General features: G+C 33.5%; 1 protein-coding gene across 1 annotated transcript in view; it reads right to left on the reverse strand.

The window, feature by feature from the left end:
• Nucleotides 1-15,823, reverse strand: part of LOC145687312 (prestin-like) — a 66,594-nt gene that overhangs the window by 34,413 nt on the left and 16,358 nt on the right. The window contains exon 5 of the mRNA XM_081760774.1: nt 4,119-4,284. Coding sequence (XP_081616900.1) covers nt 4,119-4,284 — 166 coding nt within the window. The remainder of the gene's footprint in view (nt 1-4,118; nt 4,285-15,823) is intronic.

Here is a 15,823-nt window from a genome sequence, read left to right on the forward strand (position 1 = left end):
TCGTATGGACTTCCGAACCTAATTGTGTATTGCGGTAATCAAAGCAATAACCCCTACAACCAAATAAATCAGAAATTTCTGTCTCTCGGTCGTTTATGCATTTTCTGGTTTCCTCCTCTAGTTTTTTGACCATGTAAAAACTGAAAGGATAAAAACAAATCTTTTAGATGTAATTCTATTGTTGCGTGGATTCAACACTCGATGTTCCCTGAGACATTTTCTTCGCTGGGTATATTTCCAAACACGTCAATTAGAAATCTCCTGCTCTCCTTGGTGGTCTAGTAGCTAGTGCGATCACCTTTGGTACACAGCGTTCCAGATTCGATTCCCGTCGAGAGAGCAATGAAATTTGAACACATCACGTTTGTTCGGATTCCATCCTAAGCAGTGGAATATTCATTACAAAAAGATGCCATATTTTGTTTTCTTTGTCGCTATTTTTCAATTAAAGTCCATCCTAGAAATGAGATCCTTGTTAAATCAGGTTATAATGACTGGGAAAAAGTTATGGAAAATGCTAGAAGAACACGAAAATTCAAATTCACATAAAATGTGTTTAGCCAAAGACAAGGGTTGGTTAGATGCACGGAAAACTGGCACCATTACTACCAAAATAAATGAGCAGTTGGCAAAACAAGTAGAAGCTAACATAAAAACGTTACAATTAACTATAAGAAGTATGTTAGGCCTATATTGTGTGCGACATAATATTGGCTTAAGAGGACACAGGGAAGTCAAACATTTTGCTGAAGAAATAAGCTCAGAAGAAAGTGATGACGAAGATAAGGAAAATAGAAAAAAAGGAAAGTTTTCCCTTGACTATAACTCTGGAAACTTTAAAGAATTGAATCAACTACTGTTCCTCGAAAACTACAGATTAAACAATATTAAAAAACACGCCAAGAAATGCTTCTAAAGTACAAACTGATATTTTAAGTGCTGCTTCACATATAATTACAAATAATATAAAACAGGAAATCAAAAGTGGGAGCTTTGTTTATAGCATCATTGTTGATGAAGCTCATGACGAAGGACATGAAGAACAAATAAGTATCTGTTGCCGCTATTTAGCTAATAGTCAATAAAAGAAAGATTCTTTGGTTTCGTTCAATTGAAAGAACTTGATTCTCATTGATTGGCTATTGCAATAAAATACTTTTTGACCTCTGTTGATCTTGATATTAAAAACTGTGTAAGCCAGTCATTTGTTGGTACCTCTGTTATGTCAGAAGAATTTAATAGACTTCAATCCAAAATACGAGAAATGTCGGGTAACCCTTGTCCTTACATTGCTATGCACACAGACTGAATTTAGTTCTCGTTGGTGTGTCAGGAAACGTGCAAACTGTTTGAAACCACAGGTCTTTTAGAAGCTGTGTATGTTTTTCAATCTTCTTCATCTCTGCGGCACGATATTTTTACATTTAAAAAGGAAATTAAAACTGGAATAAAAGTTACTAGTGTTCTCCGACACAATGATATTAGGTGGGTGTCAATGGACAAATAAGCACATTAAAAAATACAGTTTGAACTTATAATAAAAGCGTTACAAACGTGTACTGAAAGTAAGAAACAAAGAGAAGCAGTTGAAGCTAAGGGCTTTCTGATTCAATTTAGATCTTTTGATGTCATTTTCACTTTTGTTTGCCTGGAATAGACTTTGAATTATGCTAATTATACTATCGACAATTGAAGCTGAAAAATGTCTCAAACTAATAAAGGTAACTACAGAAAATCTTTCCAAAATGCGAACAGATGACAAATTTGACGATTTACTCAAAGAGGCTGACGTTATTGATAAGAAGTGTGACTCTACCATTGACTTCCAAAGTAGCGACAGCCAGCGCAGAAATCAGAGGCCACCATTTGATCTTGATTATTTTGAAAGGAGATCACAGGAAAAGGAACAGCAAACACTGGAAACTAAGATACAAGCATTAAGTCGAAAGCTTCATTTTTCTGCATCATAGACAACATTTTATCTGAGATGCGAAAACGATTTCCGACAAATTATACCAATATAATAACCTGTTTATCAGCATGTGATCCAAATTCTGGAATTTTCTTAAAATCTGAAGTTATGTGCTCTATTGTCAAACTTTATGGTAAAGATTAAGAGTTTATTTCCAGTTTAAAAGTCTAGTGTGATCTAGGTAAATCTATGTTCTTAAAGTGTAAGGACACGCTAGGGTAGTGCAAGGGCATTACTGAATTAAGTGATTCTTTCAAAGAACTGAAACATATGGTTGACAATTTTGTTGGTAATTTGAGTGAGTACGGCTTCAGCAGAAAGAAGTTTTTCAACAATGCACAACAGAAAGACTACACAATTTAGGTGTGATAGCTATTGAAAGAGAGGAAAGTTATTTTTTATTATGTTATCCTGAGACAGTGATGAACAAATTTGCATCACAAAAAGGAAGACGTTTGATGTTGCACTAGGTGTATCTTTCAATTTCAGTTTCATTTCGTGTTTTTCAAGGTAATTTGTAAAAATGTGTGTTTTCATGATTTATATGTATGCATTAAACTAACCTGAACTTTCTTGTCCAAGTTTAAAGCTATAATTACAGTTTGAAGCTATAGTATACTTTTAGGGGTTTGACTCATAATTAGAATATTACTTTTTATATCCATCATACCAGATTATTATTCAAATTATTCAATGGTTTATATGTATATACCCAAAAGTATCAATGAATATTTACTACTGTCATTAATCAATCAAATTTGTATATATATACATGAGCGAGTGAGCGGACCCACTCAAAATTAAAATTCTAAAGCCGCCCCTGGTTACTACCGAAACATCGAAAAACCAAAATGTTGACGATACCAAAAAGTGCTGGTCGATACTGACCAACCGAAATACGCAACTCATCAAACGAAGGGTAGAAAAATAAATGTAAAGTAAGAACAATAATTAAAATAAATAAATGTAAATGCAATGAATCGAACAACAGATTAGAAGCTGTAATTGTTACACGTACTCATATTTTGAACGAAGGCACGAGTCTAGGAAGAATAATTTGATTAGTGATTAAAATATTATAGTATGTTTTGGGAATTAAATATGTTTTATATAAACAAAAGTACAAAAATTACTTTCCCTAGTTTGTTCAGGAAATACAGGACAATGTATGAGTACATTAGAATTGGTGAGAAAATGCAGAATGGTGTGTAAAGGAAGAATGGATTAGGTTATAGAAATTTTACAGAATATGCAAATGAATGTTTCACTAGCATGGTAAACATGATATACAGGCAAAGAAGCCCGCAAATCGTGTGGCGTGGGGACCAGCTAATATGGAATAACCTAGAAATGGCCTATATATTATCTATATAAGTGAAACACAAACTAGTCCTATTTAATATGGACATTTTTTCGGTTGTGTGGAAGAACCTGGAAGTCTCTACCACTTCTACTGCGTACAGAATATTTGAAAATCTTATATTTTTCCGTTTTAGAGAGAATCCAGTTTTTTACGCTGCGTTTTATAAATCTGGTTTTAAGAAAGAGGTTAGTTAAACTAAAGACATCAGATTGACGTTAAAACATTCTTCAGCTTCTTCTGTATTACGGTACTGCGTACAGATCAGCAAGTGAACACATAATGTAACACGAAGTCCACTAAATGTATAAATTACCAGAAAAATAACCCTACTTTGTTTCTGTTTTAATAGTCACTTACGACTATTTTTAACCTCATATTGATCTTTTCAATATTTTCTAAAATATACAGACTACTATTCAACACACTGATTATATTTGTAATATCTTCCTTACATAGAACGAAAATCTGCTGATGTCAACATTTCAATTTGGAAAACGACACTGCTTACTGAAATTATGTTTAAAAAATGGTCAAATAAATCCACATGCGGCTACAAACAACTGTTTTTTGTGAACCTGGCTCTTATTTAAAAAAAAGTATCCACATAAAGTATCATCTGTTTGAATATCAACTAATTTAAATGTATCAATTATTATTTTGTATGCGGTCTTCCAAAATTTTAATTACCCTTTGCTTCATGAACCCCACCCTTGTGAGCATCTCTTCAAATTCAGACATTTCAAACATATCACATACTCAGAAGGTTAAAGAAAAGGTACTCACTAGTGCTAACAATTCTTGATTGGCGTTAATCGGATAACCACCAGCATTTTCAGCCAATTTTAAATTTACTGTTATGTCTATTGCGTACGTAATTATCACAATCAAAATGCAATCGACAAAGATATAATAAAACAAGGAGATTGGAGGTACAAATGGCGTTGGAAATCTGAAAATGTAAGCAAGAAGAATTACTCCTAAGTATCATTAAAATTATGCTGTTGGCTAATATAATAGAATAATATAATATAATATATAGGGTCTAATATAATAATTTAACCCTTTGATATTCACGCATACAAATATTATTCTGAATAAACAATTTTTGAGTATGTCTAAGTAAGATCATACTTAGAGACTATTTCTCTCTCATTATTGTTCCACCAATTATTTCATATCCCCTTTGTCCCAGTTACGCAATGAAACAATCTTTTCGAATATTTCCTTTCTGGTTACCACGTTGTGGCACAGATTACTGCTGCTATCAGCTGTACAGAAATGCAACTAACTCTTACCTAGACCAATAGAGGAAAAATAAATTAAACCATAATTAAATTATAAATGTGAAAAATTGCTGTAAAAGTATAACCACAGTGGCGTAGTCAGTGAGTCATCTACGCATACGATTCGGGACGGAATTTATTTTCTATACTCGTCCAACTGCGGAACATAGTCGTGAGTCAACTGGTTTGTCTCAAATTGTGGGCGTAGCTTACTTACTTAAAATAATAAATGAATGAATTCTCAATTGTTGTACTTTCCTTAATCTCAGATAAGTAAATTTTAAATATTTTTTTTTTCAAATTTTCAAAATTTAAGTTTTCTGGTTTTTGCTTTACAGGTAGGTGGTATCACTGTGTGATTTCATCATCATAAAAAAAGTTAGCAATACTACTTGAATCAGTTGAGAGTTGAAAGCGTGTGCTTTCGTATGACGTGAGTGAATGCGCATTTGTGACAATTATTTCTTATTGCACATCTCAAACATTTTAATGTACCCTTGTGGTGTACAACATAGAGTTCGTGGGTTTTCTCGAGGCACTCCCGTTTCCTCTCACATTCTCATTCCACCAATTATTATATCATCATTCACTTGCCTTAATCATTTTCTCCCTCAGCATAAAGAACATACAGTTCATAAGGCAAATGAAAAAGGCATAAGCGTGGAATGTTACACTGAAATTTCATTTCCTTACACTTTTAATATTTCTACTTGGGAACATTGTATGTAGCGAATGCTTTCGTTTGAACATTTCTTTTCTCAAATAGCAAAATGGCAAATAAATTTCTTAGGTTGGATGAAATAGTACCTACACACAGAACTGCAAGTGCATCATAGGAAATCTGAAACATTTACGTGCATCAAATGGCGCGTTAATATGTATAAATTTCGTTTTTGTCACTGATGCGCAGCATTTTCAACCCGAGAGAACGATCGAAAACAAAAAACGGCTCATTTTAAACATTTAAATGCATTCTGGTTTAAGATTACTCGATTATGCAGATATTTGCATCTGGTCTGATGCATTTCTTCTTGATGACAGCGTCACCTGTCGTGTTTTGTTTGAAGCTAGTCCCTAGCACTTGCTGCGCATGCTCGACTGGCTTTCGTGTTGTTATGGAGCGGATTCTGACTTGTTATTGTGTGTGTTCGTTTGTTTAGTGCTAAATTCCAAGTAAAACGGAGGTAAGTGTATATTAAAATACGATATTACTGTGTTAGGTTATGTAGTTATTAAGAAAAGTACCGTTAGCAAAACAAAAATAGCAACAAGAAAACAGACAAAGCCATAAGGGATTATCAGAAGGAACCCGTTTCCTGCACAAATCCACAAAGGAGTGAACAAATATTTAGGTTAACTACAGTACATACTGTATGTTCGGAAACTCACTTGCTTGTGATTCATTTCCAATAAGCGAAAAAAAAATCACTTGACGAAAATGATCGTATAAACACACCTGTATTTCGTGACGGGTGCATGCAAGTGACTCTTGCTACCAATTTACATAAAAGTACGTATGCTTTCGAAAATAATTTGAGATTTAAAACAAAAATGGTGCTGGCTCCTAAGTTCCCATTAAAAATATCCAATGCATGCGTGAACTCCAAAGCGCTATTATTGTTATTATTAATAATAATAATAATAATAATAATAATAATAATAATAATAATAATAATAATAATAATAATAATAATACTTAATATTCTTATTAGGTGAAGGTTAGTTATTTAGAAAAAACTTCATTTAGCTTGCATAAGTTGGTAGTCCTGCACCAGGGGCGCCAATCCTGGGGGTTTAGTGGCCTGGGACTCCCAAAGTTGAAATAGTCCTCTAATGAGGGGGCCCAAATTGCTAAGATAAAGCAGGTTCTCCTATTTCTATAGTACATGGTCATTCGTTTTTCCCTTCTACTAGTGCATATCTTTCATAGAACCCCCAAAGTTACACAGAAAACGGCCCCCTTGTCCTACACGTACCAATAGTAGAGTAATAAGGTCACACATGGTCACGTAATTGTGATGTTTTGGTTAGAGTATCGGACCAAAAGCCCCGATTTCGTGATATTTAAGTAAATATTGACAAAACACGGGTATGCCTACTATTGAGCAGGAAACAAATTGAAGGTTAAAACAGTAGCACGGCATTAACCCTTATATATATCGTATTTGTTTATACATTACGATAGTGTTTTTAATATTCGATTCAAAAAGTACTAATAAAGCTCTTTTTTTTTTTTTTTTTTTCCTAGCGTGGAAGCATTGTAGAACACGTTATGTATGGTTTCACGCCTTTCTGGGTCGAGACATAGGGTGTGATGACGTCATAACTTAAAACAAAAGAAATTTTTGTTTGGCCTATTTTTACTATTTTTTTGGGTGACTTACTTTTGCACCTATTAAGATTGAAAATTTGCACACATTCAGTGCACCCCTAATTTTTTTCAGATCTCCACATTAATACAGGGGCAGTTCAGAGGTGAAAGAATGTAATAATAATAATAATAATAATAATAATAATAATAATAATTATTATTATTATTATTATTATTATTATTATTATTATTATTATTATTATTATTATTATAACAAAAATTCCCTTTTTTTCGATTTTCCCGCTCAGATTCTTGATTCCTGCTCAGAGACATGCGAATTGTACCGTTTCAAAGGTTGTTTTATTCTGAAGAGAATGAGGTACGAACCATAATCCTAGTATAAATAAGGATGTCTCAGGAAATTTTTACCTGATATCTTGTTTTAAACGGGAATTTATGGTACTGTGGGTATATTATTTTTTGGCGGGCTTACTTTTGCACCTAGAAGATTGATAATTTGCACATACATTCAGTGTACTCCTTAGTATTTTGCAGATATATTCGAGATCTCTGCTTTTCCACAAGTTGTGCAAAAAGGTTTAAAAAAAGGGATATTTTAATAAATCCCTTTTTCGAGATTTTCCCGCTTCAGATATATGATGAAGACATGTGAATGGTAACGTTAGAAAATACTTTCCATTCTGAAGAGAATGAGGTACGAACCATGATCCTAGAGTAAATAGGGATGTCTTAGAAAATTTCCCGTTTTATGCGGGAATTTGGGGTATTGTGGGGATATTCTTAGCACATATGTTAATATTTTTTTTACCTTACTTTTCTAAATACAAGCTTAAAATTTTGTAGACATATTCACTATGGCCTTAACATTTTTCAGTTGATTTTGAGATCTGAGATAAAAATAAAAGGGATTTTTTAACAAAAAATCCCATTTTTTGCGATTTTTCCAGCCTCAGATACATGACGGAAACATATGAATGATACCGTTTGAAAGACTGTTCTATTCTGAAGAGAATGAAGTATAAAACATGCCATAGGATGTCTCAGAAAATTTTTATATTAAATCCGAATCTTTTTGAGTCATCTGAGCCACTGTGGGGATGTTCTTAGCTGATTGGTAATTTTTTCTCCCATCCTTACTATTCAAGATAGAAGCTTGAAATTTTGTACACACGTTTCGTACACCATTTAGTATTTTTCAGTTGATTTTGAGATCTGTGTGTTAACACAGAGTGTTCCAGAGGGTCCCAAAATAGTAAAAAGGGATTTTTTCTACCAAAAACCTTATTTCTCTTCAAACTTTGCGGTTCAGGGATACGATAGGGAAATGTGAATGGTACCGTTTGAACACAGCGTATAATAAGAAAAGGAAATTTCAAATATAATTTCTGGCAACACTATCAGGTTAACTTTTCTTAGATTAACATGATTTTCCACCAGTGTTATGTTCTTCCAATGAATTAAATTTGATTATGAGATTTAAACTGACTGTTACTTCTTTTTAATTAAAATTCAGAGTTTCATGAATGGGGAATGAAAGAAACATGACTTAGCATGTCAGAAGGCTACTGCTGGTGTGTCAGTAGAGACAAGAAACACACCCACTACAGAACATGCTACAGGCTAAACCAGTAACGTCTTAGTACTGTTCCATTCTGTGTTTTTTTTTTTCTTTCTTCAGAACATGCGTCGTGTACTTACCTAACATCCTATATTACTGAGAAAGTAACCCTGATAGCGAAATTCTGATTTCAGATTTGAATTTAACATGGTAAATTACTATAGACCTACACACTTTTATCCCAGAAATATAACTTTTTTTTTTTTTTTTTTTTTTAGAACATTGTAATTATACATCACAAAAACAGTTTTCATATTTTTGTACCTAATTCGAAAGGTCTATATATTTGTCCGTTTGCAAAATATATCTTTAATAATTAAACACAGGAAAATGTAAGTGAACAATTCTTTCAGATGATTTTAACTCTTATCCGGGCAACCGGGGCCTCCCAGGCCCAGTAGCTTCATTTTTCTAAAATTTCTCAATAACCATACATATTTCGAAGACATAAAATGCTGAATTCTTCTATCTTTCGTCGAAGTTAAAATCATGAACATATCGAGTTGGTAAAGCTTTTTTTTTTTTAAATTTGAAAATCTTTTCCTGACGTAACCGGGCAACCGGGGCCTAGGAGGCCCCGTATAACTTTAGTGAAATTCCTGTCAAATATTAGATCAAATTGTCACATAATTATATATTGAACACGTGACTATTGTAACCTTTAGTCGGAACAGTATGCGGCAACAGACATTGAATTTTGTGTGTTCTGCACTTAAAATATATACTGGGCCTGACAGGCCCCGGTTGCCCGTTTACGTTACAAAAATGTCTGGACCGGATTTGCTATTCTGCTTGGTCAGCTTACAAAAGCGTGACATGAAGTTTCGCTACTTGACAAAAATATATACCGGTACATTTTAGACTAGTCTGAACAGTAAGTGACAATAGGCATTGATTTTGTGTATTGTGCACTTAAAATAAATACTGGGCCTCACAGGCCCCGGTTGCCCGTTTACGTTACAAAAATGTCTTGCCCGGATAATGATACTTTGGGTGTCTTCCCGTTTGGCCTTTTCCCGTTTCACCTTGTGCTTGTTTTCATTACTTCAGGCTATGATGGTAAGATAGTATATGCTAATTTGATTGTAAGGCGAAACAGGAATTCCTGTTTGCCCTTTCCATTTCGCCTTACACCAACGAAAGGAATTTTCAAATTATTATAGGGAAATTTAGTGTCATTTTGGAAAACATTTGGAAGGCTAGTAGTATTTACGTTTGAACGGAGAGAACCTTTATTTGTACCTCACACATGAAGACGAGAGCGGCGGAAGAACGAATATCAACAATTACTAAGACATATAGGTAAGTATATATAATAGTTGTAATAAGTTATAAGTAATTTTGACACTGAATCTTCTCTGCATGTTTCTAATATTTATTCTTGCAACTTCTCCAAAAGTTATTTTAGAACCTTAGATATGGAACTTTTCTTAAATGGCATTCTAGCTAGTACACAAATACATAGTCCATTTTTTTTAAATTTATAGTGTAACACAATTAACCGGTCGTAGTTAAGCAATATTCCGTCTGTCTTTACTTTCTCGAGGGAAAGTATGACATTTTTTTTTCTGTTGATGTTTAAAATTAATTTATTTTCTTCTCTCCAGGAAGGAGATTGCTAAGGGACATTACTGTAGTGAAACTGCATCTGTTTTCCCTATTTTTGGTGCCGTCAAACACTCTCTATATAACGTACGAGCATGAACCGGGCACCACTATCGCAAAGATTGAGTAAATTGAATGTGGCAGATCGTGGAGTGAAACGCACGATGGCAAAACCTTTTATTGGTGGATGAAGGCGTTGACACCAGTAGAATTCTTGTGAGTTATATTTTAGTAATCAAGAAAGTAGTTTATCGTTTCCTACTTTCTTCTTGCGTTTTTTTTTTTTTTTTTAATCGTGAAAATCTGATATGACAATAGTAATAGAAGTAAGAATATCAATATTAAAGCATTTTCTTTAGAATGTATGTGTTATTTCTATCTTCAATAGGGTTTCGGCACTGTTGGAACTTTGGAGATTCTTTGTCAGTGCGACAGGATTGTAATGGATGGGGCACTTAAGACTGTACCTCGCCTTTTCTCCCAAATGTACACCCTGCACGGAAAATATTTCGGCCAGGTATTTGTTCTCCTCTTCTGTATATTTCCCAGTAAAAAGCAAGACACATGCAAGATTACAGGAGGTAATCAGGGAAGAAGCTAAGAAATTTGGACTGCGTTTCAAATTGAAAGAAGTTTCTATTGATCCTGAGAAAGTAGCAATCAATGCTGTAAATAAAGTATTTCCTGGTTAAAATCAGAGGATGTTCCTTCCACTTCTCTCAGTCTGTTGGAGGAAGGTTCAGCCGTTAGGACTTTCTCAATTGTACAAAGAAAGCACTGAAGTGAAAAGATGGATTCGACATGCAGCAGCACTACCTCTGGTACCAACTTCCCATTTAGATGTAGTGTTTTTACGTTTGCAAGAACATGAGCCTGACGTTCTATGTAAGAAGGAGTTCCATGATTATCTGGTAGACCATTGGCTGGATGATGGTGATACGTTATTTTCTCTGTAAGTATGTTTTCTTTTCTACATAAATAGATGGCGTTTAGTGCAAGTTTTTTCTTTTTTTTAAGCATTAAATCATTAATTAAGCTATTCCGAGCACTATACAGTATAGCATTTTCCCCATTAACACCTCATGTAAAGTGTAATATAGATTTTCTTGTGACGTGCATGTATTGAAGATTCTGCATACACTGATTTGTAAATTATCAAAAGAACACATTCTTTTGATTTACAAAAGAAATAAATTAGGTTCACCCAAAATTTTGCTTCGACTTTCTAACGTAGATTCTTTTGCAATCCTTTGAATTTTTAATGTGCTAATGATGTATTTTTACCTATTTGTAGTGACTTGTGGAATCACTTGGAAAACGATCGAGAACGAACGACTAACAATGCAGGACAGTGGCACGTCAAATTACGAAGAAAGGCATCAAGGGCTCGCTTAGATATACATTCTTTCATTGAATTAATGAAGGACAAGCAACGTGAAAATGAAAGATTGCGAGTACTTCTTCAAGTGGGTTAACAGGAAACACTTCAGAAAGCTAAAGTAGAGACGGTTTGACGACAGGATTCACCGCCTAAAAGATAGACTTAAGAACAGTGAAATTGATGTAATTTCAAATACTGATGCTGTTTCATATTATATCCACATAGACACTTGATATGCTATTTCGGGTGTGATAATAAAATTTATATTCTTCTAAGATATTTGAGTTTAATTTGTCTCGAATAGAAGAGACGTTGCAGTTGAGAATAAGATAAATCCCTCTTTGTTACAGAAACAGAGTGAAAATTCCCTTCTATCTTATAAGATCAAGCAGGAAAAGGCCAAACGGGAATTCTCTTTCCGCCTTAAGATAACATCCTTATCGGTTGTATGGCAAAATGTTTTGAGGGCATAAGGCGAAACGGAAAAAAGCCTAAACGGGCATAAATTAGTATACTAAAATATATTATAAAAAACGATAGAAAGATTCAGAGAACATAGATAGGGATGCGCACGAGACGAGTCGAGACAGGATTTTCCTGACAAAATTCGAGTCGAGACACGGCTCTTCCAATAGAAAAATATATATTTTTCGAGTCGAGACATCACTTTTACAGTACACTTTAGAGTCGAGACAGCCACAAATCTTGTCTCGTGCGCATTCCTAAACATAGACATACAAAGTTTGATTTATAATCTGAGTTGGTAGTTTCCATTTTTTTTTTTTTTTTTTTTTTTAACTCTGTAAAGTTTCGTTTTTCCCATCGCTAGATTTGCTATCGGTACGATTTTTCTAACATTGACTCATGTTCTTTTATTTTACCAAAGATAATTTGGGGTTTTAGCTTTAGTGAAAATGGCAAAACTGCTCTTGTAGAGCAACCTGTAAAAAAAAAAAAAAAAAAAAAAAAAAAAAAAAAAAAAAAAAAGCTATGTACCTAGGTATAATTAATTGAGTTCTTTTCCTTTTTTGACTTGTAAGATATACTATTTGAAGGCCTTATGTTTGTAACTATTTTCTCATAATGGTTGTGACATAGTTTAGATGGGTCTCATAAATTGAGTGGCCTAAATTGTATATTGCACATCTGATATACAGGGTTGTCAAGGGTGTGAAAACGATGGAATAAATTTAGAACACTACCAAAACTATGAAATCGAGGTTTATTGGTGTGATGCATGACAGAGTGAAAATATTCCACTTTACATGAGAGCCTCTGCGACCATTTTGGAAGGTATCATACTGGATTTTAATTAATTCAGTGAAATGGGTACTATACGTTCCGATACTATTGTTGAAATAAGGTGTGATTTCGTAACGATAGTATAGTAATTTCCTCTCTGCTTGTTTGCACCCTGAACAAAATTATGATCATAAATTTACAAGGACAAGTTTTTGTATATGTTCTAGACCTATGTGATCAGAATTTCGTTAACAAAGAATATAGAAAACAATTTTGTTAATGTCTTTAAAAATCACACTTTATTTCAAAAATAGTAGTGTATCGAAAAGTCTATATTTCACTAATTAACTCAAATCCAGTATGACTACTTCCAAAATGGCCGTAGAGGCTCTCATGTAATATGGAATATTTGCATTCTGTCCTGCATCACCCAAAAAGCCTCGATTACATATTTTTAGTAGTGTTCTAAATTTATTTAATCGTTTCCACACCCTTGAAAATCCTGTATATTTAGGGAATATGCAACCAGCGATACAAACCACTGTTTCAATTAATGCATGTAAATACATCAGTAGGAAACAAAAAAATGCATAACATTTTGTGATTTCAGCAAAACGTTTACCTGCATAATGAATTTTATGCACACAAGTGCATCAATTAACATAGTTTTCATTATGCATTTAGTTGCATCCTTAAAAATTATGCATCTAAACGTTTTGCTGGAGTCACAAAAGTTATGCATTTTTTTGTGTCAACTAACGCGTCTGTGGTTCTGTGTGTAGGTTGATATGTTGTACGCCTTGTGCATTTCTGATAATTCAGAACCGGATGTTTGCATTCTTCCTCCGGATAAAACAGGTAGCATAACGGCCGAGGAGCCCACAAATGAAGACGATCTGGTGCCTGTTATTCCTAGCGATGTATGTGATAATGGTAGCAGATAGCGGTAGCGGTAACGCAAATGTGTTCGTGAACAAATCGTAAACACCACTGTCTAAAAAGAAAGGAAAACCGTGTGTACCTAAGTGGAAAAATCCTGCAAGAACTTGCGTTAATCCCATTTCCAATGCACGCAAAAACATTGTGGTTTCCCACCCTCATCTTGGAGTAAGTTCTCCGACAGTTATTATATATATATATATATATATATATATATATATATATATATATATATATATATATATATATATTCAAGATTTTGCCTCAGTCACATATTGAACATTTATACAAATGTCTAATTTTTACATTCGACAGAATGGAGCTTTACGCGTAAATATGCAATATAAACAGATTCTACAGTTCTTTGGCTTATTACTTCTCAGCGGGTATCATGTTCTTCTTTAAGATAAGTCCTACTGTCCTTACAGAGAAGTCCTAATGTACAGATAGCGACCTGTGCATACCGACTGTTTCATCCTTGATGTCAAGAGGCCGACATCAAACCGAGCAATATTCCCATGTAGATAACAATTCTAACCTACCAAATGGCGACAAATTTGCAAAAATAAGACCAATGTACAAAAGAACTTACAACAATTTGGTATTTTTACAGATCTTTGAGCATTGATGAGAGCATGGTGCTATACTATGTACATCATACCTGTAAAGTGTTTATTAGAGGTAAACCAATCCGTCTTGGTTACAAAATATTTTCTGTGTTCAGCTGATGATTATCCTTATGCAATGGATCTCTTCGGTGGCAAAGAATGTAGTACTGGTAACGCTATGATGCACAAGCAGCTTTATGATTATCTTGCTCAATATAATATAATCAAAATTCACAGTTTAGTTTTGTAAAATTAGATTATTGACTGTTGGTGACACTGGTTCATTAATAAAGAAGATTATTAGAGTTTTTCAGAAAAGTATTATAAGATTATGTTCAAGCCATTTTTTTTTTACTTAAGTAAAGCTTTTGATTGTGTTGAACACACTTTTTTTTAGTGACGTCCTACGGTATCCATGGTATAAGCTTTAGTTTATTCAAGCCTCTCTTGGAAAACCGTAAGTAAATTGGTTGCGTAAGTAAATCTTGCATTGGAACAGTTAAGTTCGGAGTGCCGCAAGGTTCAGTACTTAAACTGTTTTTATTTTAAGTATCACTTAACGATCCATTTTTTTCATTACCTGCTCACTCAATATTGTATGCTGATGATACGACTTCATTAAATACCAATTCTGATCTTGCTGTACTTATGATTGAAAACACGTTAGCTCAAGCTGGAACTTGGTTCAAGGTTAATGAGTTTTTACTAAATGAGAATAAACTCAACATATGGTTCTTAGTTTAAAAGAACTACCTGTTGAGTGATTTCCTACTTGTGTAAAGTTCTTGGATATTTATATTGATAATAAGTTACCATGGGAAGCACGTATTAGTTTTGATACATTTCTGATAGACTTTTAAGGTAATATATTTATTGAGGCTACTTAAAAATCATGTTTCTGGTAACTTTGTTAGATCAGCTTATTTCGTTTCTTTTTCAGACTATAATTTTATGTGATATATTATTTTGAAGAAACAGTTGACACGTAAACAATATACTTCTAATACCGAAAAAAGGCCATCAGAATAATTTCAAACTAATCCAGGTTTGCTCATTGCAGATCCTTGTCTGTCAATCTTAAGATCATGACAATAATTAATTTATATATTTACACATCACTTCTCTATATGAAAGGTAATATTGATAGTTTACAAATTAGACAAGAGGTCCATCCGTACAATACCAGGAATAACAAATATATAAACGTCCCATATCAACGACTGTCTGATACGTTAAATAGATATGAGATAATCGGAATAAAATTGCATAACGAGTTGCCTGAAACACTAACATAAGAGCATATAGATATATTTAAGAGTAGATTGTCCAAATGGTTAGTAGCAACACAATTTTATTCTTTACAAGTATATTTTGAGTGTTCAATAAAAATGCAAAGCGTCTCCTAATTTTGAATGTGTTAATAATTATTTCAATATATACTATTATTGTTATTTATTTTATACGAACATTTGTTTCTTAC

This window comes from Thermobia domestica, chromosome 6 (assembly GCF_964235325.1).
Source record: "Thermobia domestica chromosome 6, izTheDome1.hap1.1, whole genome shotgun sequence".
Classification (NCBI taxonomy): Eukaryota; Metazoa; Arthropoda; class Insecta; order Zygentoma; family Lepismatidae; genus Thermobia; species Thermobia domestica.